The sequence below is a fragment of the Molossus molossus genome, unplaced genomic scaffold (assembly GCF_014108415.1).
Source record: "Molossus molossus isolate mMolMol1 unplaced genomic scaffold, mMolMol1.p scaffold_m16_p_18, whole genome shotgun sequence".
NCBI classification, from domain to species: Eukaryota; Metazoa; Chordata; class Mammalia; order Chiroptera; family Molossidae; genus Molossus; species Molossus molossus.
In genome coordinates this window covers 47,478,104-47,504,696 of record NW_023425353.1, presented here as the reverse complement: position 1 = coordinate 47,504,696, position 26,593 = coordinate 47,478,104, and the positions used below count along the sequence as shown (strand labels likewise).

At 35.9% G+C, this 26,593-nt stretch overlaps 1 protein-coding gene across 3 annotated transcripts in view; it reads left to right on the top strand.

Annotated features, from left to right (window-relative positions):
- Positions 1 to 26,593, top strand: part of TOP2B (DNA topoisomerase II beta) — a 67,903-nt gene that overhangs the window by 40,103 nt on the left and 1,207 nt on the right. For all 3 annotated transcript variants that reach the window (XM_036267426.1, XM_036267424.1, XM_036267427.1), the window contains exons 24-35: positions 287 to 482; positions 626 to 717; positions 3,561 to 3,716; positions 3,870 to 3,953; positions 6,427 to 6,621; positions 14,339 to 14,483; positions 14,700 to 14,867; positions 17,256 to 17,460; positions 18,378 to 18,457; positions 22,092 to 22,202; positions 24,605 to 24,727; positions 26,240 to 26,334. In XM_036267426.1, coding sequence (XP_036123319.1) covers positions 287 to 482; positions 626 to 717; positions 3,561 to 3,716; positions 3,870 to 3,953; positions 6,427 to 6,621; positions 14,339 to 14,483; positions 14,700 to 14,867; positions 17,256 to 17,460; positions 18,378 to 18,457; positions 22,092 to 22,202; positions 24,605 to 24,727; positions 26,240 to 26,334 — 1,650 coding nt within the window. The remainder of the gene's footprint in view (positions 1 to 286; positions 483 to 625; positions 718 to 3,560; positions 3,717 to 3,869; positions 3,954 to 6,426; positions 6,622 to 14,338; positions 14,484 to 14,699; positions 14,868 to 17,255; positions 17,461 to 18,377; positions 18,458 to 22,091; positions 22,203 to 24,604; positions 24,728 to 26,239; positions 26,335 to 26,593) is intronic.

Sequence of the window (26,593 nt, the reverse complement as noted above, 5' to 3'; positions counted from 1 at the left end):
TTTTATAGCCACATTAAGAACCTTTTTTAAGAACCCATTTTTATCTTTCAAGATTATTTGTCTTAAATATTTTCACAGTTTTGAGAATTTAATTCATCAGTTTCTTGGAGTCATGAAAGGAATATTTACAGAAATGTGCTTAATTTTGGTTTTGTTTAACAGCTTTTAAAAGGTGTGGTGTGTGTTTATATAAGTGTATTATGATTTTAAGTACTGTAGATGTCACATAAGTTAAAAATACCAGTACAGATTTATGTAGTCTTCAAAAACTTTGTGTTTTTCTTAGGTACTCTTTGATCATATGGGATGTCTGAAGAAGTATGAGACTGTGCAAGATATTTTGAAAGAATTCTTTGATTTACGATTAAGTTATTATGGTTTACGTAAGGAGTGGCTTGTAGGGATGTTGGGAGCAGAATCTACAAAACTTAACAATCAAGCTCGTTTCATTTTAGAGAAGATACAAGGGAAAATTACTATAGGTAAGATACAACTTTTAAAAATTTGAACATTAGTTAAAATGGAAAAATCTTTATTAAATAGAAGACATTTTTATCAATAGAATATAAACAAATACAAATTGAATCTCTTTTCTTGATCCTAACTTTATTTTTCCCTCACATAGAGAATAGGTCAAAGAAAGATTTGATTCAAATGTTAGTCCAGAGAGGTTATGAATCTGACCCAGTGAAAGCCTGGAAAGAAGCACAAGAAAAGGTAATCATTTGCAGAACAAGACATTCAGAGAAGCTTTTAAAAGCAACTTCCAAAACAAAAAATCCAATCCCTAAAATTTAAATTTAGTACTGCTTAAGGTGCTGAGTTTTCTGTTTGGAGACTGAAGTCTTCTGTTTATCCCCAGAACAGATACAGTACAGGAATTTGCAGTGCACATCCACCACAAAGCACTTTGCCAGTGTGACTCAACCAGGGCCTGGAGAAATGACTCCAGGTGTGAGAAGGTAGCTCAGTCTCCTTGGCCTTTTTTCTGAGCCTGCCATTAAACGGTGTCAGTTATGGTGGTGGTTTTTGTAAGATGCATGTATATTATCTGGGAACTACACTGGTGGTACATAAATCATTTTACACTGGTCAGTCTCTGGTCACAACATGGTATCCAGTCACCATTCACTTGATCTGGTTTCATTTTTTTTCTGGAAAGAGTAGAGGCAAAATGTTCTATATTATAGTATTTATCTAGCACCGTCTGTATTCTGTCCTGTGCTTAGATCTTTGGCTGGAGATTTAAACCCTGGAACTTCAGATTGAAAGTCTGATGTTTTAATTACATTGTCCATTCAGATCATAAAGTACTAATATTGAAACTTTGAGACTCCTGAAGAATTAGTTTCTTGCTGTTGTGTATAATTAAAAGAAAATTTTAAAAAAGCAGTACAACATTGTGATTGAGAACACAAATGTACAAAAGGAAGAAGAGTGGAAATGATTAAATATTTTGATACTTAATTAGAATATTGTGTACTTATGATGCTGATAATATTAGCATCTCTACAATACAGTTGTGATTATGTAACAAAACTCGAACTGAAACTTAAAACTTCCCTACATTTATGAGTTCTCAACCATAATATTTTTCAGATTTTTCATCAAACTACATTGATAAGCTGCTTTAATTTACACTATTATAGCTTTTTTGCACAGTCAGTAGAATGCTATATATTAGAGTGAGTTCAATTTGAATAAATTGTATATTTTGCAAATTATATTGAGATAATAGGCTTATTCATCATTTGAGGGGGTAGGATAAGATGGGGAATATTAGGAATTAAGACAATCCAAACATTTTTTTTTCCCTTTCAATGTGTTTTATTGCATTCTTAAACCCCAAATTATAGTTTATACACTACTTGCCCTTCTGTATCACTGTTGGTTTAAACTGTATCTTTAAAACAAAAATTAACTAGTGAGCTAATGAATTTAATGCTTAGTTTTAAAAGATATGTGTTTAGTGTTTGAGAATGCCCTTCTGGTGGAAATAGACTTCATAGGTAAAACCTAGTACTTGGTTTTAATAGTTTCATTGTCACCATCAAAATTTCCTCAGCATCTTGGTCATGGGTTCATTTTGTGGGTTCAAGTAACAAGGAAGCTGCCTTTACAAGCGTGTCCTATTGTGTAGAGTTGGAGAAGAGAGAATTATGAAACAGATAATTAGAAGATTATAATTTTTTTCCAAAAACATATTAGAATTTGGTAATTGGAACTTGAAAAGTTTATTCATTTTTTTAATTTCTGAAAGTATTCTTAGTCACCTTCATTTTAATAATAATAGATACACATATTTTAGAGTGCTCACCAACAAACAATACTCTGGTGTCATCAAAACCTAGAGCAAATAGACTTCTCAAGTATGGATCTAAACAGGATTTTATGACCCTCTAATAATATTTTAATAGTAGTGTAACAATCTAAATATTCCATAGCAATACACTGTTTCATGATGAATTTTTTATAACTGTAGAATTTATCACGAGTTATCTAGGTACTTATTAATTATCTATCAGCTCAACAACAGTATTCCTAATTTGGCTACTGTTGCTTAATTTAATTTATAGTTTTGTTTATGTGATGAGGCATTTTACTTTGCAATTTTTATTTTTATTTTTATTCTTTTGCTTCTAACGTATACTTACCTAAACTTGACTTTGTTTATATACGTTATTTTACTGAACATTTTAAATTATGTTGTAAAACTTTCTTGTTTCTTTTTTGGTTACCAAAAGTGAACTTTTTGTTTTATGGAGTGTCTGGTTAACTCAGTCATTTTTAATTATCTGAGTGCCTTAAACAATTTAGATGCAATTTTATATAATGTCTATTGTTATTTAAAAATTTTAATGGTGATGGCACCTAAAATTTTTATTAAATTCATTGGATTTTGAAATTTAATATTAGACTGAGGATTTTTTTATTGCAGTTCTTTCTATGAAAAAGACCTATGAGTCAAACTTTAGCATAGCCCTCATAATTCATACTCTTACTCACCTGCTCTTAAATTCTTAAGTGGACTTTTTCTTATTCCTACATGTCTAGTCTTACTTTAGAACATTTTTATTAAGAATTTGTCCTTAGAGAGTGACTGTACCTTAGCATATTTTAGTATAATCGTAAAACATTTTTTGTAAGTGATATTTATTTTGAGTTTCAAATTGTTCATTCACTCACTAATTTAAAAATCTGATAAGATGCAGTGATAAAACATTAGTTCCACTCTATTAATTTTAAGATGTGGTTTGTTCTCATTTCATGAATTATAGTGCCTGGGCAAAGTCGTTAATTTTTTATTACATTCCTGGATAAATAGGGACTGAATATACCACTCCTTTTGAAGACTTTCTTATACATTTTAAGAAAATTAAACTTTATAGGAAATATATATTTTTAGGTAATTTTGCAGATAATCTAAAATTACTCCACTAACTGAAGACATAGCATTAAGAGCATAGCATTAGTGGAATTTTGAAATTCATATTCAATAAAATTCAACAATGATTTGATGCTGTACAGAACTTTAAAATAAAGTTTATTATTTTTTACAGGCAACAGAAGAGGAAGAAACACAAAACCAGCATGATGATAGTTCCTCTGATTCAGGAACTCCTTCAGGCCCTGATTTTAATTATATTTTAAATATGTCTCTGTGGTCTCTTACTAAAGAAAAAGTTGAAGAACTCATTAAACAGAGAGATACAAAAGTATGAACTTTTGTGGGTTAAATAATTTGAAACGATTTCAGTGTTATCCATGTCTTTGTTTTTCTTTTTTAAAAATAAGTGTTTTGATTTATAATTTATACATTTTTTCAATTATTAGATGTTTGAATGACACTAGTTTTTCTTTTATCATAGGGGCGAGAGGTCAACGATCTTAAAAGAAAATCTCCTTCAGATCTTTGGAAAGAAGATTTAGCAGCATTTGTTGAAGAACTGGATGTAAGTTAAGTCTCCATTAAGACATATTTAGAAAAGTAATATTTATGAAGCCAGAATGAAAATTCTTTTTAATTATCTCAATTTCCTTGAACTCTGTAGGTTAATGTGTGTATACACTGCATTAGGATTAAACTTCTATGAAGTTATAAAGAACAATTATGTCTGGAATGAATGTCTGTTAGAGTTGAAATTTAGAATAAATAAAAATACTAATGCTTTCCATTAGTTAAAATTTCCTAACTGACTTCAAATTAGCTTAATGATGATACAGTTTAATGTTTTCCCACCAAAGAGCAATCATTATGTATATATAATAGAATATTAGAAATTAGAATGATAGTTTCTTTGGGCTTATAACAGAAACATTTTAATATTTTTGTTATAATTTTCTCCAGGAGAAAATTAAAAAAAAAATTAAAAATGTAGAGAAAGATATAAAATGTACACATTTTCTAAAATTGGCCAATTTGTTTTTAAGCATTTAACTCAAAAACTTTTAGAATTAATGTAGCAATATGATCATCTGATTTTGAGTAGCACAAGGTAATTACTGTTTATTATTACTTATATAATACTACTTTTGTATTTGCCTTTTAGTTGTTTTGCTTTATTGTCCTCATACTCTAGTTTTCTTTTCATGGCCTAAGTCAGAATCAGAGCTGTTAACAATGAGGTGGGGTATTTTAGTTGCCTAATAAACTTTCTGTAATATTTTAGTGTTATTGTTCTGGGTTCTCTTAATGATCTTTCAAGTGCTACAAATATAAGTATGCCTTGATTTATGATTTTCTTTTATTGTCAATGAATTAGATTTTTAAAAATTTGAAACTTTTTTTATTTGTTGCCTTATACATTTAAAAATTAATATCCATTAAATATGGAACAAGCATATATTCAAAGGGAAAGTATTGTTCCTGATTAATATTAAAGATATTCTAATATTGCTTTAAATGTGATCACTATGAACAAGTGACAGAAAACTTTTTGTTTCTATGCCTATAAATGTCCTTATTATTAAAAAGGCACCACTCAAAACAATCCCAGTGAATGATAATTTTTTCACTTTTAATTTATTTTATTATTTGATAATTAGCAGAGTAGGTCCAAACAGCTTATTGATTCTGGATATTTTTTTTTTACATTAAAAATATTTAGCCTTAAATTTCATGTTGATGTGTTTCCTTTAGAGTCTAATGATACAATTAATTGCATCTTTATTATATGTTGGCACTGCACTCTTAAAAATCCTCAGAGTGACTCTCACCACCACCCCAACTGAGGAAGTTTATTTATTATCAACCTGTTATTTAGATGAAGATCCTGAAGCTTTGAGAGGTTAAGTAACTGGCTCAGAATTTTATTATTATGGTTAAGAGCAATTTTATCCTCTCAGAGTCCCAGTTTCCCCACCTATATAATGGAGATCACATGATTTTTAATGCCCAGCACATAGTAGGTGCTTTATGAATTATAAATGCTGTTTCCCAAGGATTTATAACTAATAAGTGGAAGTGCTAAGATTTGAAATCCATATGTCTGATTTCAAAGCTTATGTTATTTCAGCCCTGGCCGGTTTGGCTCAGCGGTTGGAGCGTCCGCCTGTGGTCCGGGTTCGGTTCCTGCTAAGGGCATGTACCTCGGTTGCAGTTTGTCCCCGGCCCTGGTTGGTCGAGCGGGTGGCAGCCACTAGATGTGTCTCTTTCACATCGATGTTTCCCTCTCTCTCTCTTCCTCTCTCTCCCTCCCACTCTCTCTGTACAAAAAATGGAAAAATGTCCTCGGGTGAGGATAAAAAAAAAAAAAAGCTTATGTTATTTCTGTTAAGCTATCATGCTACAAGATTTCTTAAATAACTTTTCAAGAGATTAAGATGGCATTTTCCCTAGTACCTTTCAAAGTTTACTTATTATTTGAAGGAATAACTTTGTAAAATAAAGAGTTTTAAAAGTTAATCATGATTATATCCTCATTTATTATTACATAGAACCTCCTTAGTTCAATTTAACTGTATGGGCCCTTTTAATTTTCATACTTTCTGACTTTGCTTATGAACAAATTTTTTTCTTATTTTCTGTTATGGCTAAAGCAGTAGTAAAGAATAGCTTCATGCTGAACTATCTTTTATGTATGATTTGCTAGGATTTTGATGATACCACATCATCAGAAGTCTTGATTCCATAATACAATATAGGATCCTAGAATTGGAGGGGACTGTATAGGTCATTTAGTTGTTATGTTCTTGTATTACAAATGAGAAGCTAGTTAGACAGACTTGGGACTACAACTCAGGTTTTCTGCTTAGAATTATTATTATTTTTCTCATTACTTTATCTTAGATCACTTGAAAGGAAAGTTTTATTCCTTACTGAGTGGATAAAGTTAGTTTTAATTTTTTATGCAGTAGGCATTATCTTTTCTAATGAGGTATTTATGTAACTGTTCTTGCTCTGCCTCCTTTATAATTATATTTCAGAAAGTGGAAGCGCAAGAACGAGAAGATTTAATGGCTGGGATGGCTGGGAAAGCAATAAAAGGTAAAGTTGGCAAACCTAAGGTGAAGAAACTTCAATTGGAAGAGACAATGCCCTCACCTTATGGGAGGAGAATAGTTCCTGAAATTACTGCTATGAAGGCAGATGCCAGCAAAAAGTTGCTGAAGAAGAAAAAGGTATGACATATCTCTTGTTTTAGCTCATTGGTAGACTCTACTTCCATAATGATGTATATATGTATTTTAATTTTACTTTTGCTTAATTAATACTTTATTTTGTTTCTAATATTGTCACTTGTGATAGGAAATCATTTGTTCTATGAGAGCAGTTGATCCATAGAAGGAAAACATTAGTCAAGGACTCACATATATAAAAAGCTAACTATTTGATTCCATTTTAAAAATGAGAGATAGAAATACTCTACTCAGCAGCATTCTAAATTAAAATCATGGAACAACAACAAAAAATGTATATCAACTGTAAAATATAATCTTTAGTACTATATCATGACTAAGAAAGTCTTAACAGCAGAAAAGGGTTTGTTTGGATATTAAAGTAAGCTATCATGTTTTACTATTTATTTGTTTTTACTATTAGTTAAAGAGTCATCAAGCACATCCTATGTCATTGGCATTTGATTGGTGCTTATCTACCCTCCAGAATATGGGCAAGAGTTAGCCAGAAGAAGGAAACACTGAGAATACTGTTCAGAGCTGAGGAAACAGGAAGCATAATGTTCTAAAAGAGAGGCTAACTTTTTTGGGCATGTTGATTTTATTTTTTTATTATTTTATTTTTTTGCCAATTTGACTTTTTATTGTTGAAAGTATTACAAATGTCCCCTTTTTCCCCCATTGACCACCTCCTTCTTGCTTTCTCCAACCTAATGTCTGTGTCCATTGGTTGTACATATATGCATGTAAGTTCTTTGGTTTCTTTCTTCCCACCCATCCCAACCCCCATCCCTCTAAGATGTGTTAGTCTGTTCCTTACTTCCATGACTCTGGATCTCCTTTGGTCAACAACTTATTTTGTTCATTATGTTCCCCAAATAAGTGAGATCATGTAGTACTTGTCTTTTTCTCACTGGTTTATTTCACTTAGCATAGTACTCTCCAGGTCCCTCCATGCCCTCTCAAAGGGAAGAGATCTCTCTTTCTTACAGCTGTATAGCATTCCATTGTGTAAATGTACCACAGCTTTTTTATCCACTCATCGACTGATGGGCAACTTGGGCTGTTTCCAGACCTTAGCTATTGTAAACAGTGCTGCTATGAACATAGGGGTGCATATATTCTTTCTCATTGATGTTTCAGGCTTCTTAGGATATATTCCTAGAAGTGGGATCACTGGGTCAAATGGCAGTTCAATTTTTAATTTTTTAGAGGAAACACCATATTGTTTTTCATAGTGGCTGCACCAGTCTGCATTCCCACCAGCAGTGTACTAGAGACCCCTTTTCTCCACACCCTCACCAGCACTGGTTGTTTGATGATTTGTTGATGGCAGCTATTCTGGCAGGTGTGAGGTGATAACCTCATAGTCATTTTAATTTGCATCTCTCTGATGATTAGTGACGTTGAGAATTTTTTCATATGTCCCTTGGCCTATTGTATGTCCTGTTTGGAGAAGTGTCTCTTTAGATCCTCTGCCCATATTTCATTGGATTCTTTGTCTTCCTTTTATTGAATTGTATGAGTACTCTACATATTTTGGAAATGAACCCCTTATCTGGTGTATTGTTGGCAATTATGCTTTCCCATATAGTGGGTTCCCTTTTCATTTTGATACTTGTTTCTTTTGCTGTGCAGAAGCTTTTTAGCTTAATGTAGTCCCATTTATTCATTTTTTTCCTTTGTTTCTGTTGCCTTAATTGTTGTATCAGTGAAAATTCTGCTGGATATCTGAAATTTTGTTGCCTACATTTTCTTCTAGGATTTTTATGGATTCACGAGTAACATTTAAGTCTTTTATCCCCTTTGAGTTTATTCTTGTGTATGGTGTAAGTTGGTGGTCTAGTTTCATTTTTTTGCATGTAGCTGTCCAATTTTTCCAACACCATTTACTGAAGAGACTTTATTTTCTCCATTGTATGCTCTTGCCTCCTTTGTCAAATGTTAATTGAGCATAGTGTCTTGGGTCAATTTCTGGGTTCTCTGTTCTGTTCCATTGATCTATATTCCTGTTCTTGTGCCAGTACCGGGCTGTTTTGATTACGATGGCTTTGTAGTATAACTTGACTCTGGTTTATTTTTTAAAAATTAGCAAAAATTTTAAAATAGCAAATGCTGCTGTCCTGTCGTTATTTGACAATAGGTCTTTTACCTCCTTGGTTAAGTTTATTCCTAGCTATTTTATTTATTTTCTTTTTTCAATGGTAAATGGAATTTTAAAAATTTATTTTATCCTCACCCAAGGACACTTTAAGCATTTATCTTCAGATAGCGGGAGGGAGAGTGGGAGGAAGAGAGAGAGAGAAATATTGATGCGAGAGAGACACATCGACTGGTTGCCACCCACACGAGCCTAACTGTGGCCAGGGACAAACTGCAATTGAGGTACGTCCCCTCAGTGGGAACTGAACCTGGGACTCTCTGGTCCGCAGGCCAACACTCTAACTGCTGAGCCAAATTGGCCAGGGCAGTACAGTAAATGGGATTTTTTTTTTAGTTTCCCTTCCTGAGTGTTCATTATGGGTGTATAGAATGCCATCAATTTCTGGATGTTAATTTTGTATCCTACTTTGCCAAATTCATTTATTAAATTTAGTAGATTTTTGATGGAGTCATTAGGGTTTTCTATGTAAAATATCATGTCATCTGCACATAATGACAATTTCACTTCCTCTTTCCAAATTGGAACCCTTTTATTTTTTCTTCTTGTCTAATTGCTGTGGCTAAGATTTCCAGTACTATGTTGAATAAGAGTGGTGAAAGTAGGCATTCCTGTCTTGTTCCTGTTCTTAAGGGAAATGCTTTTAGTTTTTGCCAATTGATTATGATATTGGCTATAGGTTTTTCATATATGGACTTTATTATGTTGAGATATGATCCCTAAATTCCCACTTTGCTGAGCCTCTTTATCAGAAATGGGTGCTGGATTCTGTCAAAATCTATTTTTGTCAGCATCTATTGATGTGATCATATGGTTTTTATCTTTCATTTTGTTTATGTAGTTAGCACATTTATTGATTTGCAAATAGTGTACCAGCCTTGCATCCCTGGGATAAATCCCAGGTGGTCATGGTGAATAATTTTTTTGTATTGCTGGATCTGATTTGCTAACATTTTGTTAAGGATTTGACATCTATGTTCATCAGGGATATTGGCCCATAGTTTTCTTTCTGTATAGTGTCTTTATCTGGTTTTGGAATTAGGATTATGCTGACCTTCTAAAAAGACTTTGAAAGTCTTCCTTCTTCTTGAATTTTTTTGGAATAGTTTGAGAAGAATGGGTGTTAGTTCTTCTTTGAATGTTCAGTAAAACTCCCCCATGAAGCCATCCAGGCCTGGGCTTTGTTTTCTGGGAGTTTATTGATTACATATTCAATTTCCTTAGTTGTTACTTGTCTGTCCAAGTTTTCTGTCTCTTCTCGGTTCAGTATCGGGAGACTGTGTGATTTTAGAAATGTGTCCATTTTACCTAGATTGTCAAGTTTTTTGGCATATAATTGTTCATAGTATTTTTTAACAATCCTTTTTTCCCTCCCTGTGGTGTCAGTTGTTACTTCTCCTCTTTTATTTCTGATTTTGTTTATTTGGGTTCTCTCTCTCTGTTTCTTGGTGAGTCTGGCTAAGAGTCCATCAGTCTTGTTTATCTTTTCAAAGAACCAGCTCTTTGTTTCATAGATCTTTTGAATTGTTTTTTTTTTTTGTTTGTTTGTTTTTTTTAGTCTCATTGCCACTCTTACCATTACTATTTCTTTCCTTCTACTTGCTCTGGGTTTTTCTTTTTGTTTACTTTCTAGTTCTTTAAGTTGTGAGGTTAGATAGTCAATTAGAAATTTTTCTTGTTTCTTGAGGTAGGCTTGTAGTGCTATGAAATTCCCCCTCAGGACTGCTTTCGCTGTGTCCCATAGATTTTGTGTTGTTGTGTGTTCATTTTATTGATTTCCAGGAAGGTTTTTATTTCTTTCTTGATTTCCTTGATAACCCATTCATTGTTTAAAAAATAACATGCTATTTAGCCTGCATGCATTTGAATGTTTTTGAGTGTTTTTATTGTAATTAATTTCTAGTTTCATGCTATTGTGAGCTGAGAAGATGCCTGATATGATTTCAGTCTTCTTGAACTTGTAGAGCCTTAGCTTGTGTGCTAACGTGGGGTCTTATCTTTGAGAATGTCCTGTGTGCACTTGAGAAGAATGTGAATTCTGCAGTTTTGGGGTGTAAATTCTCTGTAAATGTCTATTGAATCTATTTGATCGAGTGCATCATTTATAGTCTCTGTTTCCTTATTAATTTTTTGTCTAGAGGATCTATCCAGTGATGTCAGTGGGGTCCCCTGCTATGATTGTATTGCTGTCAATTTCTCCTTTGAAGTTCTCCAGAAGTTTTAAAATATATTTTGGTGCTCCTGTATTGTGTGCATATATATTTACCAAGGTTCTATCCTCCTATTGAATAGATCTTTCAATATTATGTAGTGGCCTTCTTTGTCTTTAGTTGAGGCCTTCATTTTGAAGTCTATTTTATCAGATATGAGTATGTCTAAGCCAGCTTTTTTCTCCTTCCCATTTTTTTGGAAAAAAAATTTTCCATCCCTTTAATTTCAACCTGTGTGAGTCTTTTGTTGTAAGGTGGGTCTCTTGTAAACAACATATATATGAGTCATGCTTTCTTATCCATTCAGCTATTCTGAGTCTTTTGATTGGAGTGTTTATTCCATTTACATTTAAGGTAATTATTGGTATGTACTTATTTATTGCCATTTTAATTTATTATGGCTATGTTTCTCTATTTCTTCTGGTTATTACAGCAGACCTTTTTACATTTCTTGCAGTGCTGGTTTGGTGCTAATATATTCCCTTAGGTTTTTTTTTGGTCTGGGAAGCTCTTTATTTCACCTTCTATTTTGAATGATAGCCTTGCTAGATTGTTGTCTTTGATTCAGAACCTTGTTTTTCATTACCTTGAATACTTCATGCCATTCTTTTCTGACTTGTAGTGTTTCTGTTGAGAAATCAGCTTAGAGCCTTATGGGGCTCCTTTGTAGGTGACCTGTTGCTTTTCTCTTGCTGCCTTTAAGATTATCTCTTTGTCTTTAAGTTTTGGCATTTTAATTATGATGTGTCTTAGTGAGGGCCTCTTTGGGTTCTTTTTACTTGGGGCTCTCTGTGCTTCCTGAACGTGGATGCTCTTTTCCTCCACCATGTTAGGGAAGTTTTCTGCACTCTTTCTTCAAATATATTCTCTAAACTTGGTTCATTTTTCTTCTTCTTCTGGAACTCCTATGATGTAGAAGTTGTTATGTTTCATATTGTCCCACAGCTTTCTTACACTCTCCTCCTGTGTTTCAATTGTTTTTTCTTTTCAGTTCTCTGATTGGGTGTTTTTTTTCTACCCTGTCTTCTAATTCACCAATCCGATCCTTGAATTCCTCTAATCTACTTATTCCTTCCATTGTGTCCTTTATTTCTGCTATGTCATTCTTCATTTCTGCTTGGTGGGGTTTTTTCCAATTGATTTTCATTGTTTTTATATTTTTACTCATGCTATTGAACTTCCTCATAATCATTACTCTGAACTCTATCTCTGTTAACTTGCTTAATTCCATTTCATTTATCCCTTCTTCTGTAGAATCCTCTTGTTCTTTCATTTGGGAGTTCTTTGTTTCACCATTTGGCTGTCTGAGCAGTGTTTGAATGAGTATGGAAGGGAACACGTTAACACTGTCTAGTCTTACTTTCCTGGGTAGAATCACAAGCCAAGCAAAGATTCAATTATTCCAGAGCTTTTGCCTGCAGGCTAGTAGTCTCAGTTACTTAATGAGGCTCAGGTTGTAGCCCTCAGGTGGGCAGGGTAAGAGGATTACCAGCATGTAGGGCAATTGCTTTCCCCTGGGTTAAAGTTGCTTTGAGAAGAAAGTGGTTTCTACAATGGAGGTTATTGGCTCAGTGCAGGGATCCAGTCCTCAGCCTTCACAGCTCAGTCCCCAGAGCCAGGACACCCAACCAGGGTCAGGCCCAAGGCTCAAAGCCTTTAGAATCTCGCCTCTGCCTACTGGCTTGCTGGAGGTCTCTGACTATTAATGAGCCTCAGGTTACACTTCTCCAGGCCAGGTGGTGTTAAATTCTTGAGCAAGAGGCAGTTGCTTCTCACCCAGGCTAAAGCCACTCTGATGGGGTTACGTGACAGAGATGGCTACTAAAGAATGGGGAGAGGCTCAGCATAGGAACTCAGCCTCAGCCTTCACAGTTCAGTCCCTAGAGCCACAACTTCTAACACTGAGAGCCAAGTCCAGAGCTCAAAGCTTTCAGAGGCTTTCCTCTGCCTACTGGCTGGCAGTTAGTCTCTGTCTCTGACTTTAATGAGCCTTAGGTTGCACTTCTCCAGGCTTGGTGATGTTAAATTCCCGAGGGTGGGGCAGTTGCTTCTCCCCCCACCCCAGGCTACAGCCCCTCTGGGAAAGAGCTCTGAGGAATATGGCTACTGTTCTTTGGGGGAGTGACTCAGCATAGAGCCCCTTCCCAGACCTTTCCCCAGTGCCACAAACCCCTGACTCTCCTCACACAATTCCAGTCCAGTTGGCCCTCTCTCTGCTGGAACCCAAGGTGTGTGGCTATAGCTATAATTTACTGCACTGGCCCTTCAGTTCAGTGCCAGTGTTCCCTGCACCTCTCCCTGCTGGACGAAACCTCTGCTCTGGTGATTTTCTCAGCCAGGTGTTATGTAGGCACCTTTCCCTATTCCACCACTCTGTGCTGGGGAGCTGGCTTGGGGTTATAACCCCTGACTTCTCCGATGGAACTGGTCACAGCTAAGACAACCTTCAGCTGCTGCCCATGGGCACTTAGCCAGCCCTCTTGCCTTTCCATAACTCCTACCAGTCTCGATTTGGGGACCTCTTTATGTCCCTGGTTATAAGGATTCTCTCTAGCTGCTCTTCTGTTGGTTTTTCCTGATGACTTGTACTAATTTTAGTTGTAACCAGGGTGACGGTCTGTGTAGCTTCCATTCACTTCACCACCATTTTAGATCTGCCTGGACATGTTGATTTTAGAACCTAGGGGATATATAGGTAGATATGTCCAACAGTCTAATTAGAGCTTGGGAAATTAGCCTAAGAGCTGGAGTGAGAGATTGGAGAGTTTTCTGTACAAAGCTAATAATTGAAGCATAGGAGGATTGTGATATGAGATCACTCTCTTCTTTACTGTTCTAATAAACTGAAATCTGCACTACACTTCCTCTTACTTGGCTCCCCACCATACACAGGTTAACTTAAACATGCATTTGCTTTCTCCTTAGGAAAATTTCTTTCCTCTTCAGTTGGTGTTGGTCAGGTTCAGTTCTGAGTGCTGTTCTCTCCACCTTACAGAGTTCCCTTGAGTAACATCATCTATGCCCAGAGCTTTTCCCACTCGCACAATGACTCTAAGCTTTTCAGGAGTGCCAGGCTACTATAGCCATTTAAATGTCCAAAGCCCCTGAAACTCAGCATTTCTGAAAAAGGACTCATTATCCTGATTTCAAAACCACCTTTTCCACCTCTGTGTTTTATCTGTTATTGGTACTATCAGCCATCACTATTATATGCCAAAAACCTGAGAATTTTCTCCTTTCATCAGTAACTAAATCATATTGACTGCTGATGCTCTAACCATTGAGCAAGACTTGCCAGGGCTTAACTTTTACTTTTATTCATGGTTTGATTTTTCTTTTTAACATGTAGGGTGATCTTGACACCACAGCAGTAAAAGTGGAATTTGATGAAGAATTCAGTGGAACACCAGTAGAAGGTGCAGGAGAAGAAGCATTGATCCAGTCAGTGCCTATAAATAAAGGGCCCAAACCCAAAAGGGAGAAAAAGGAGCCTGGTGAGGATTTGTTACAAAGTTTTATGTGTGACAAAATCTATATATACAGGTTTTTTCTAGATTCTTTTGATTGTGCTTTTTTTCTAATAGTTTAACGTCTCTCATGTTCATGAACATTTGTTTTATAATAAACTTTTCATTATAACGGTTTTATTTTTGTTAATGACATTTGTATAAGTGTTGATACATATGTTATTGTTGTTCTTTTGGTTTTAGGTACCAGGGTGAGAAAAAGAAAAGCATCTACATCATCTGGCAAACCTAGTGGAAAGAAAATGAAGAAACGAAATCCATGGTCAGATGATGAATCCAAGTCAGAAAGTGACTTGGAAGAAACAGAACCTGTGGTTATTCCAAGAGATTCTTTGCTTAGGAGAGCAGCAGGTATTTTGATACATTTTATATTTATTCTATTGTATACTATAGTTTGACCAAGTTAGAATTACTCATATAAGTTGGTAGTCTTAGTGTTACCAATGTTACTAAAGTATTAAATCATTAGTATTTCAGAAGTTATAGTTTATGAAGACAAAAATTGCTTTACAGAATTATCTTTTCTAGCAGAGTTGGACATAAAACAAATTTCCCTAAAATTAATGTTTTCTTTATTAAATTTATTGGAATGACATCGGTTAATAAGATTATTATATTTCAAGTGTACATTTCTGTGTTACATAATCTGTATATTACATTGTGTGTCTACCACCTAAAGTAAAATTTTCTTATTGATGTTTATTATAAAGTTTGGGTTATATTTCCTCCATAGTTTGAAGATTTTTGGTAAAAAATGCATTTTGGGCCCTGGCTGGTTTGGCTCAGCAGTTAAAGCGTCATGGTGCCTGTGGACCAGAGTCGTGGGTTCGATTCTGGTCAAGGACATGTACCTCGGTTGCAGTTTGCTTCCTGGCCCTGGTTGGGGTCATGCAAGAGGCAACCAATGGATGTGTCTCTCTCACATCAATGTTTCCCTCTCGTTCCCCCTCCCACTCTATCTGAAGATAAATGGAAAAATGTCCTCAGATGAAGATTTTTTTAAATTTTTTATTATTTATTCATTTATTTATTTTATCCTCACTCAAGAACAATTTTTTTGCATTTATCTTCAGATACAGCAGGAGGGAGGGAGGGAGAAAGAGAGAGAGAGAAACATCAACACAAGAGAGACACATTGAGTGTTCGCTCCCCATACAACCCCAACTGGGGCCGGGGACAAACTGCAACTGAGGCACGTGCCCTTAGCGGGACCTGAACCTGGGACTCTGGTCCGTGGGCCGACACTCTAACTGCTGAGCCAAACCAGCCAGGGCGATGAAGATTTCTTTTTTTCTTTTTTTAAATGTATTTTGGTAGTATCAAGAGTGGTGGGTCAGTAGAAGTACTTGATAGTTTTTTTTAGTTTTCTACTCTTTGTATCTAAAATTTCCCCCTACTTTAAGAGTCTGATTCCATGCACATAGAATAATTTAGATAATTACAGAGTTAAGCTTCAGACTTCCATTTTGTTATTATATATAGCAGTTAAACATGTGATTGGATGATGTCTGAATATTCATTAACTTGAAGTCTTCAAATAATTAAAAACTGATGAGTGTCCTATTTTATAGATTCTTCTCAAATGTTAGATCCTAATTTACTTAAGATGAATAATATGGCATAATGGTTGTTTTACCTCTGGGAGATTTAAATTATTTCTCAGGCCTTACAGTTTTTGGTTTTCTAATCACAGAGTGATTGAATTTCTTGTCCTAATGTGCATAGATAGTGCAATATATGTAAATTTTTAACCTGTAAGTTACATGAAAATTAATTTATTAAGTTAAATTCAAAATTATATTTATGCTTTTTCCATATATCTTGAAGTAATGATTTTTAAATTTTATTTCACAGCATATGCTAGAAATTATAATAAAACCTAACTTGTGTTATACCAGGGTGCCTTCCCTCATATCTGGTACCTTTTTTTTTTATCCATCCTCACCCGAGGATATTTTTCCATTTTTTGTACAGATAGAGTGGGAGGGAGAGAGAGGAAGGGAGAGAGAGAGAGAGAGAAACATCGACGTGAAGGGACACATCGAGTGGCTGCCACCCGCACGACCAGCCAGGGCCGGGGACAAACTGCAACCGAAGTATGTGCCCTTAGCGGGAACCAAACCCGGGTCTCTCTGGACCGCAGGCCGACGCTCTAACCACTGAGCCAAACTGGCCAGGGCCTGGTACCTTTTTTTTAATATATTAAATTATTGTCTTGCTAATATATTGAGATTTTACCTCTACTTTTTCTTATTCATCTGAAGAATTGTGATGTTATTTTGTAATAAAACTACCATAATAGAAGATAGAAATTTTTGTATAAAAGGTTAAAAAAATGGTACTTTTTAAAGACCTGTAAAATCTGTGTTTGGTAATTGCAGAAATGGGAAATCTTATATTTGTAGTCACTTTTATAGTGGCCATAATGACTGCTTTCCTGTTTTTGAGTAATATTTACGTATGACAGACAACATCCCAATGATTAATCTCATCAGTTTATACTCTCTAACATATGCAGTATTATTACCCCATAGCCCCCTGAGAAGTACAAGATCAATATTAACACATGAAATAACTGAAGCCAAAGTTATTGGCGTTTATTCTCCAAATGCTGTTTTATTTTTTTTTTCTTGAGTGTTTTCAGAGATAGCTAGAATATTTTTTAAATGCATTATTCATAATATTTCATGTGGATAAAGCTGGATTTGATTTTAACATTAATTTTCACTTTTCTCCTAGCTGAGAGGCCTAAGTACACATTCGATTTCTCAGAAGAAGAGGATGATGATGCTGATGATGATGATGATGACAATAATGATTTAGAGGAATTGAAAGTTAAAGCATCTCCCATAACAAATGACGGAGAAGATGAATTTGTTCCTTCAGATGGCCTAGATAAAGATGAATATACATTTTCACCAGGCAAATCAAAAGCTACTCCAGAGTAAGTAATGAAGCAACTGTTATCCAGTTATATGGTGCAGTTAATTGATTAGGCATCTGTCAAAGATCTTATAGTAAGCTCTAAGAAATTGTTATTCTAGGTAAGGTCCTCCTCATGAAGCAATAAATCTGGTTAATGTTGCAGCTGTTTACATAATTGTTGCTATAGTTTAGAACATGGGTTGGCAAAATTTGTCCCATAAAGGGCTCAATAATAAATATTTTAGGCTTTACAGGCCATATGGTCTATGCCACAACTACTCAATGTTGCTATTGTAACAAGAAAACAGCATAAACAGTAAAAGAAGGAGTGTAGTGGTGTTGTAGTAATACTTTAGTTATAAAAATAGGCAGCAGACCTATGGGACATAGTATGACAACCTCTGGTTCAAAGAAAAGTTACTAACTCTTTAGAAATGGGAAGTTTAGTTTTCCTTTCTAGCTTTGGCCTTGATTAATTTTTCTTGCCTCTGATGAGTATGAACACTAACATGTAGGAATGTAAAGTGTGTGAACTATTTAAGATTTTTTAAGGAAGTATTTTACCACATGCAGTCTAGGATAAAAAACAAGATTATTATTGCCTACTCTAATGGAGATTCTGACTTTCTCCTTGGATTTTTGCCAATGATGTTAAATTCTGGAATGGTTCTGCCAATTATAAAATTTAATTTAGCAATCTTCTAAATAACTAAACCTTCACTCAGTTTCCATTCTCTTATGTTAAATCACTGGTTTGTCTGGTGTCTCTGTGTGTGTATGTACATTTGTGCATATTAGAGAGAAACAAGTTTGGTTGATTGTAACAGAACAAAATTTTGTTCTGTGATTATAATTCTGCAGTATATATCATATATAACTTACCAAGGTTGAAACCAGATATTTAAATTGTATTGTGGTGTTTAATTTTTCTAACAGAAAATCTTCGCATGACAAAAAAACTCAGGATTTTGGGAATCTCTTCTCATTTCCTTCCTACTCTCAGAAGTCAGAAGATGGTATGCTCATTTCCTCTTTTCCCTGGTTACTTACAATAGTACTGCTATGATTTAGTGGAGAAGAAGAAACAGCAGATGCATCATTAGGTCATGATTTAATTTCAGGATTTTTTTTTTTTTTGTTCAGATAGAGTGGGAGGGAGAGAGAGGAAGAGACAGAGAGAGAAACATCGACGTGAAAGGGACACATCGAGTGGCTGCCACCCACACGACCCAACCAGGGCCGGTGACAAACTGCAACCGAGGTACGTGCCCTTAGCGGGAACCGAACCCGGGTCTCTCCAGACCGCAGGCCGATGCTCTAACCGCTGAGCCAAACCAGCCAGGGCAATTTTAGGATGTTTTTATGACTAGATAACTTACCTTCTTTTTTATTTTCATCAATATAATAAGGTTTGTTTACTTTTCCTGAGGTGCTTCCTAACTGCTTAATCAAAATAGGCATATGGACGCACTTAGGTAGAAAGGCAGATGCTAACCTGTGTGTATATTTGTAGGAAGTGGGGGTAGTGTTTTAATGAGAGAAAATATCTAGAAAGAAATTTTGGAAGATTGAAATCTGATTTTCATGGCAACATGAGTGCATATATGACAGTTTTTCTTTTAAAGCTACAAAGGTAGCAATATGCAGGGTTTGTTTTACTAAACCCTAGTAGCTGAAAGACTAAAAGTTTCAAAGGAACAAATTTAATCAGGGTGTATATTTTTTATTCCCTATATTTTTGTGTGTGAAATTTTTAAGGTCAAAACAATCTGGTAAGACTGAATTGACCCACTGTCTGGAATTTTTTAATATACACATATATAGACAGATATACATAGATCTAGTACATGCTCTCTATATATAGATAGAGATGCATTTTGACAGCATGTCAAAACAGTTATATAAAAGTAGCCATTTTAAAGAGGCCTTGTTTTGGTGTTGAAGGGAGAGCTGGAAGGAGGAATTAATTTGAATGCGAAGGTAAACTGACTATAAGCCTACATGCCTTTTAAATTAAATCCTCAATGATTTATAATTTATTTTAAAAGAATACTTACGAAAAACAGACTTCTGGTCAAGATGGCGGCATAGGTAAACGCGATATCATGCCCTCCCACAACCACAACAAAGTTAGAACTAAACTACAGAACAACCATCATTCAAAACTGCCTGAAATCACGCTGAATAGAAGTCCTACAACTATGAAATTAAAGAAGAAGCCACATCGAGACTAGTAGGAGGGGTGGAGGCACGACAGGAATGATCCCACACCCACGAGTGGCAGATAAAAATCAGGAGGATACCTTGGCTGGGAAGGTCCTCCCTGAGGACTGAGGGGTCCCCGTCCCACACCAGGCGCCCCGCTCAGGGTTCCAGTGCCAGGAAGAGAATCCCCATAACTTATGGCTGTAAGACCAGCGGGAACTGAGGCTCAGGGAGGCTGAGGGAGGCTGAGGCTGCTAGAGCCTAGGCAGCTCCTCTTAAAGGGCCTGCATACAGACTTACTCGGACTTGCACCCTTCAGGCTCCAGCGTGGGGGGGGGGGGGGGGGCGCTTGAAAGGCACCAAAGACAAATGGGGAAGAACTGAGTTGTTTGGCACTGGAGCGAGAGCTGGAGAGGCAGCTTTCTCCTGGACAGACGTGCTGTCAGAGGCCTTTGTTCTTTGGTGAGCCCTTCCCTGAGGTGGGGGCGAGGGGGTGGGGTCGGCAGGCAGCCATATCAGGGACTCCAGCAACTTGCCTCACACTGTTTGCCCCGCCCTGGTGATTCCCTGAGGCCTTGCCCCACCCAACCTCCAGGCCACCCAGGCTGTTGCCAGTTACTTTACCATAGGATTGGCCTGTCTTGGATCCTGCTTCAGGTTTTTCTAAATTCTTTCAAACAAGCAGCATCTGGTCTCAGCTAGCCCCATACTTCTCGTTAAGTAATATATAGAAGCAGGCACAGGGAGGTGGCCAGAATGAGGAGACAAAGAAACAGGTCCCAGGTGAAAAAACAGAACAAAACTCCAGGAAAAGAACTAAGCGAAATGGAGATAAGCAACCTAACAGATGCTGAGTTCAAAACACTGCATATAAGGATGCTCAATGAACTTAGTGAGAACCTCAGAGAACTTAGTGAGGGCCTCAAGAGCATAAAAAAGGACCAGTCAGAAATGAAGGAGGCACTAACTGAAATAAAGAATAATTTACACAGATTCAATAGTAGAGTAGGTAAAGCCAAGAAGCAAACCATCGATTTGGAATATAAGGAAGCAAAAAACACCCAATCAGAACAGCAAAAAGAATCCAAAAAATGAGGATAGTGTAAGGAGCCTCTGGGACAACTTCAAGTGAGCCAACACTCGCATCTTGGGGGTGCCAGAAGGAGAGGAGAGAGTAAAAAAACCGAAAACCTATTTGACACAATAATGGCAGAAAACTTAGCTAACTTGGTGAAGGAAACAGACATACAAGTCCAGGAAGCACAGAGAGTCTCAAACAAGATGAACCCCAAGAGGCCCACACCAAGACACATCATCAAAATGCAAAAGGTTCAAGACAAAGAGAGAATCTTAAAAGAGAAAAGCAGTTAGTTACCTACAAGGAAGTTCCCATAAGACTGTCAGTTGATTTCTCAAAAGAAACTTTGCATGCCAGAAGGGAGTGGCAAGAAATATTAAGAGTGATGAAAAGCAAGAACCTACAACCAAGATTACTCTATCCTGCAAAGCTATCATTTAGAATCGAAGGCCATATAAAGAGTTTCCCAGACAAGGAAAAGCTAAAGGAGTTCATCACCACCAAACCGTTATTATATGAAATGTTGAAGGGTGTTTTTGAAGAAAAAGATAAAAAATATGAACAAACAAAATGGCAGTGAATATATATCTATTGACAATTGAATCTACAAACAAAATGAACAGGCAGAACAGAAAGATTCTCATAGATACAGAGAACATTTTGTTGGTTGCCAGGTGGGAGGAGGGTTGGGGGAATAGGTGAAAAAGGTGAAGGGATTAAGTACAAATTGATTGTTAGACTGATAAACCTCAAAGGGAAGAGTGTTGGCAGGTGGGAAGAAATAAACCAAAGAACCTGTATGTATATATGCATAACCAGTGGACACAGACAACAGTGTGGGGAAAGGCAGGAGGGGGGCAGGAGTGAGGAGGAGGGTTTTCAATGGGGGGAAAATGAGAAACATCTGTAATACATTCAGCAATAAAGTTAAAAAAAATAAAAAGAATATTTATTAGTCTTAGACTTAACCATTATTACTTTAATCCCTGAAATGGTTAATAGCATTAGATGTGTAGAAACTGAAATAATTACAGTGAGAGCTTTTTCATAAATCATTTAAAAATAAATCCTCAGTATTTATTTTTGGTCAGTTAACTTTTAAATAATTAGCTTTTGGTACTATTAAAAATTAATTATTCTATGCATTTCTATACTATTTTAAAACAGAGTTAACATTTTTGAAATATAACATTGTTATATTTTTTATCTTCAGCTGTTTGTATATTGTGGATTATAAGATCACAAAATAGAAACTTGTAAGATAAGTTATCTAGCTAAAGAGAAGTCATCAGTAAAAAGAATCAAAGTTTAAGTGTTAAGTGGTCCATACAGAATCTCTTTACTGAAAAAAACTTTGTAATTTTTAGATTCAGCTAAATTTGACAGTAATGAAGAAGATTCTGCTTCTGTTTTTTCACCATCATTTGGCCTGAAACAAATAGATAAAGTACCAAGTAAAACAGTAGCTGCTAAAAAGGGTATGTACTTATATTTGATTTTTTGTAAATATAATTTGAAACTGGGTGCACTAAGACTTCTAGAAAATAGTGATAAAGTATAAATGTGTATAAGGAGAATCCCTTGTTTTCTAATCATGTGAGGTAATTATTAAAATGATTTTAAGACCTTATTTTAAAGCTGTAATTATAAAATAATACCATGCATTGATATTAAAGATAGTACAGAGAGTAAAGCTCTCCTGTAGTTGTTGGGTTGTACAGTAGATTAAGATTTTGTCTTGCTAGTAGCCTGACTGTGTTATCTAGGTAGGTAGGCGGTGCCTTAACTCCTCATGTGGAATGATTGGTCAGTTCAGCTGGGGTCCTCTTTTTCTTTATGAGTCATAGAATCTGTTACTAGCACCAAGGTACATACCTTGGTGTTTCTGAATGAGGTAAGTATTAGTGCTTTGTGTTTAAAAGATAATTGCTACTTACACAGCAAGTAAACAAACAGTATATAGACTGTCCCTTCAGCATCCTAAAAATGCACAACCGATAACAGTTGTAGAAACACATGTATTAGATGTACCAGAACAAGTATAAAAGTCCCTACTTACTCTGAATGCACTAGGAACGTGGTGAGAAATTGGTTGGCCACAGGAGCCTCTTGAGCCAACACATTGGGGGCCCTGCCGTATCCCCTTGCCACTTCAGTGCACATGGGCCAGTGTCTGCATTTCCTTGCCTTGGGACTTTTTACTGCTGTGCTGGAATATTTACATTCCTCTCCCAGCCACTCTCTACCAGTGATTGAGGAAGGCGGGTCTGCAAGTGTCTTTGTGCTCTTACCCTCCGGGGTATGTTTTTACATCGGCTCCACGAGATTCCTCGTGGCATTAACCTCCCAGATCGATGACAGCTTGATATAGCTTACTCATTACTGCTGCCCTCTCTGTCGTCTCATTTTTGTACTCCTTTTTCTTTACCTTCCAAATAAATACTTCAGTATTTGTCTTATGATCAGGTGGGGTCTGCTTTTGGGGAACTCAAATTGAGACAGGCCATATAATTTCCCTTTTAGCATCTTTTTTTTTCATATCAGCATTTTATAACAACCATGATAACTTGGGAGCCATATCAGTTCTTTAAACATCTCAAGCTATTCAATCCTATTTAACCTAAAGAGTTAGACTTTAGCATTAACTCAAAGGATGACATATCACACCTGTCCTATTTGGTGGTTTTACCAGTAGCTGAACTAGCCTTGTGTCAGTTGACTGGGTGAAACCTGTGTGGTGTGATTTTGGGTACCCTAGCAAGCCCTCAACCCTACTCCAAAACTACAATTTCTAGGGGACGATGCATCATATCCCTCTGAGGGATCATGTATGTTATTAACTCCAAACTACGTACAAGTTAAATTCTATAGCTCCAGTACATTTACAAAAAAAAGGCTTCTCATAGTACTCAGAGGTTGACTTATTATTTGCCCAGTAGAGTTCAAAGTGCCACTTAACACTGCAAGTCTGGAAACTCTTCCAAAGAAAAAAGGTGGTCTCCAGAACACCCTGCTATGCCAAGACCGTACTTCTGCTAGGAGCTGCTCTGTGGCCCTTTTGGTAGATTTCAGCATGAGGACTCGGAGGGGAAAGCCACAGAATGCGGCTAGCACTGCCATAAGAGCTGGGGCTCCTCCTCTTGTTCTGATGAGGGGCCTCAGCTCTAGCACCTCAGTTGGGACTGGGAATACATTTCCCATAGAATTTGTGTGGGGTTTTTTAAATAGAAAAGTCTACTGTTAATTCACCATTTTTTTTTTTAAAATTAGGTTTTACTAAACATATAAGTGATTAGTGATAATTTTCACATAGACTGTAAATGAAGCTGAAAAACAAGATGTGTTTTTAAAATAAAATTCATCAAAACAAATGTCTTTGGGTCTACTGCCTACTTTTCTAGAATTTTCATATTTTTTTCCACATAAAAGTGCCAAGTCTGAATTTCAACTTAATGAAAGTGAATCAGTTTCTATTTATAGTATTTGAGGGTCCCATAGAAATGATTTTATTCCTCTAAAATATTTTTAAAGTTAGAACTTAATATATGGTACATGGGTTATAATTAATGTCAAGTAGTTTTTTTGTCTTGACTTTACTATATTTTTACCGCTTTTTAAGTTACTGCTTAATTCATTTTAATGGCCCTTATTTAAAACATCTCACTTGAATTATAAGGCAAATTGTGCATAATTAAATAATAAAGCAGTTTATCATCTGTGAGAAATTGTTTGCCTTTACATTGGCACTGAGTGGAGGGAAACCATTTTATTACTTAAGGCTACTCAGCTGTAAGAAATTCCATTGTTTTAGGACTCACTTCAGCTTGGTTTGTTGGTGAGTATATTACATTGATCTAAGCAATGGAAATTTGCTTAATAGGAAAACCGTCTTCAGATACAACCCCTAAGCCTAAGAGGACCCCCAAACAGAAGAAAGTAGAGACTATAAACTCTGACTCGGATTCAGAATTTGGCATTCCAAAGAAGACTGCAGCACCAAAAGGTGAGGAATATCTACATGTATAACCCTCAAACATGCCATGTGGGAAATATTTAGTCTCTTCTTCTCATTGAATTTGAAAAGACTGGGCACCTATTTTATTTTAAATTGCTTTACTCCTCAATAAGCAATATATCTCAGAATCAGTGCTGAATTAATCCAAAGGTAGGTGTAGTGATTTAGTCACTTTATTTTACAAATTAAGAAATGGAGACTCAATAAGTAAGCAATTTGCATACCTATGTATGGTTCAAAGACCCTCATGCAGCGGCTCACTGGAAGTAGTTATTAAAGTGGTAGATCAGAGTGTAACACCCCCCGGAGTAGGCTGGGGCCAGGTCTCCTAGACCAGAGCTTTTTGCTGATCTAGGAAAGGAAATAGATAGGCTCAGGGCCCCAGAGGGGTACTAGCACCTGTTCTTCTCCCTGGTACCCTCTTTGTCTTCAGAATCTAGAAAGTACTTATAGATGCTTTAAAAATATGTAAGACATGACTTTCTCTAAGGGTAGCTGTTCAACCTTTTATCCAACTGACAGATATTATCGTGTTTATTTCTTAAAGTGTCATTTAGGATAAGGAGATATAGACCTACAGGGAATCAAGGGAGAATAGCAGGGTGGAAAAGAAACACTGTGATTGGGGAGGTCAGTACTTAACAGTGTGCGTGGTTTGAAACCTTTATAAATACAAAAGTGTCATTTCATTGATTCATTGAGTCAAATATAACATCCTAAGTTCATCTAGGCTGTCTGTTCTTACTAGTACAATCTAGTTGGTCATAGCTGTTAAGGAAATTTTAAAAATTTAGAATTGCAATTTAGTTCCTTTTCCTTTCACTAGCATCACTATAGAATGGAGAATATTTAAATATTACTTTTCCTCTTCCTTCTCCAATGATGAGAATAAGGAGTTAGGTAGATGAAAAAAAAAGAGGCCGCATGTGGTAATTTTAGGTCTGAGAAGAAATATGGATTTGACAGATTATTTCCTGGTTAACTCTGTGGTAGAGGTTGAGGGGGTGGTGTTCTAAGATTGTGCTACCTAAAGTGGACTCTGCAATTAGTTGTTAATAGCGTGTGATTAGAGTAAGGATTTAAACCTTTATAATTTGTATTAAAGTTTGTATGACTTTTCTAGTAATTCATACTGTATTTTCAAAAGTACTGGTCCATGACAAATTCAAAACTAAATTTGTTTTTCATCACATACAACTTAAAAAGCACTCTTTAAGAGATGTTTCTTTTCAGGCCCAAGGACAACATATGTAAAATGCAAATGTTTTCTTGTATGCTTTAGAGACTTGGTCATTAAAATTTGTCATGAGGACCTTCCAATTAGTTTAAATGTGTTCTTGAAATATTCTTCAGTCATGTCAACTACAAAACTGAAGTGATGCTGCCAAATTGTTTCTACATCATTTATATTAAGAGATCAGGGGATGCCAAAGAAGTAATGTTTTTGTCTTTTATATTGCACTTAACCTTGGGAGAAAAAAACCCTTTGTATCATTTAAGGTAAAGGCCGAGGGGCAAGGAAAAGGAAAATGTCTGGCTCTGAAAATGAAGGCGATTATAACCCTGGCAGGAAAACATCCAGACCACCAAGCAAGGTAACCAGGAGCATCTGTGTAGTGCACGGTTTAGTTTAAGATAATCAGTAACTGGCTTAGTTTGCTTATTACCATAATGTCTTGTAATCACTTTAAACCTAGCATCTTTTTCCTTAGGGGACTTTATATGGTTAAAGAATTATCCAAGTCTAGGTGCATATAATCAGGACTATTTCTTGAATAAAAGTGTAGTATAAATTAGCCTACTTAAGAGTATTTCATCCAATGAGCAGTAGAAATTGTATACTACCTGTCGGAA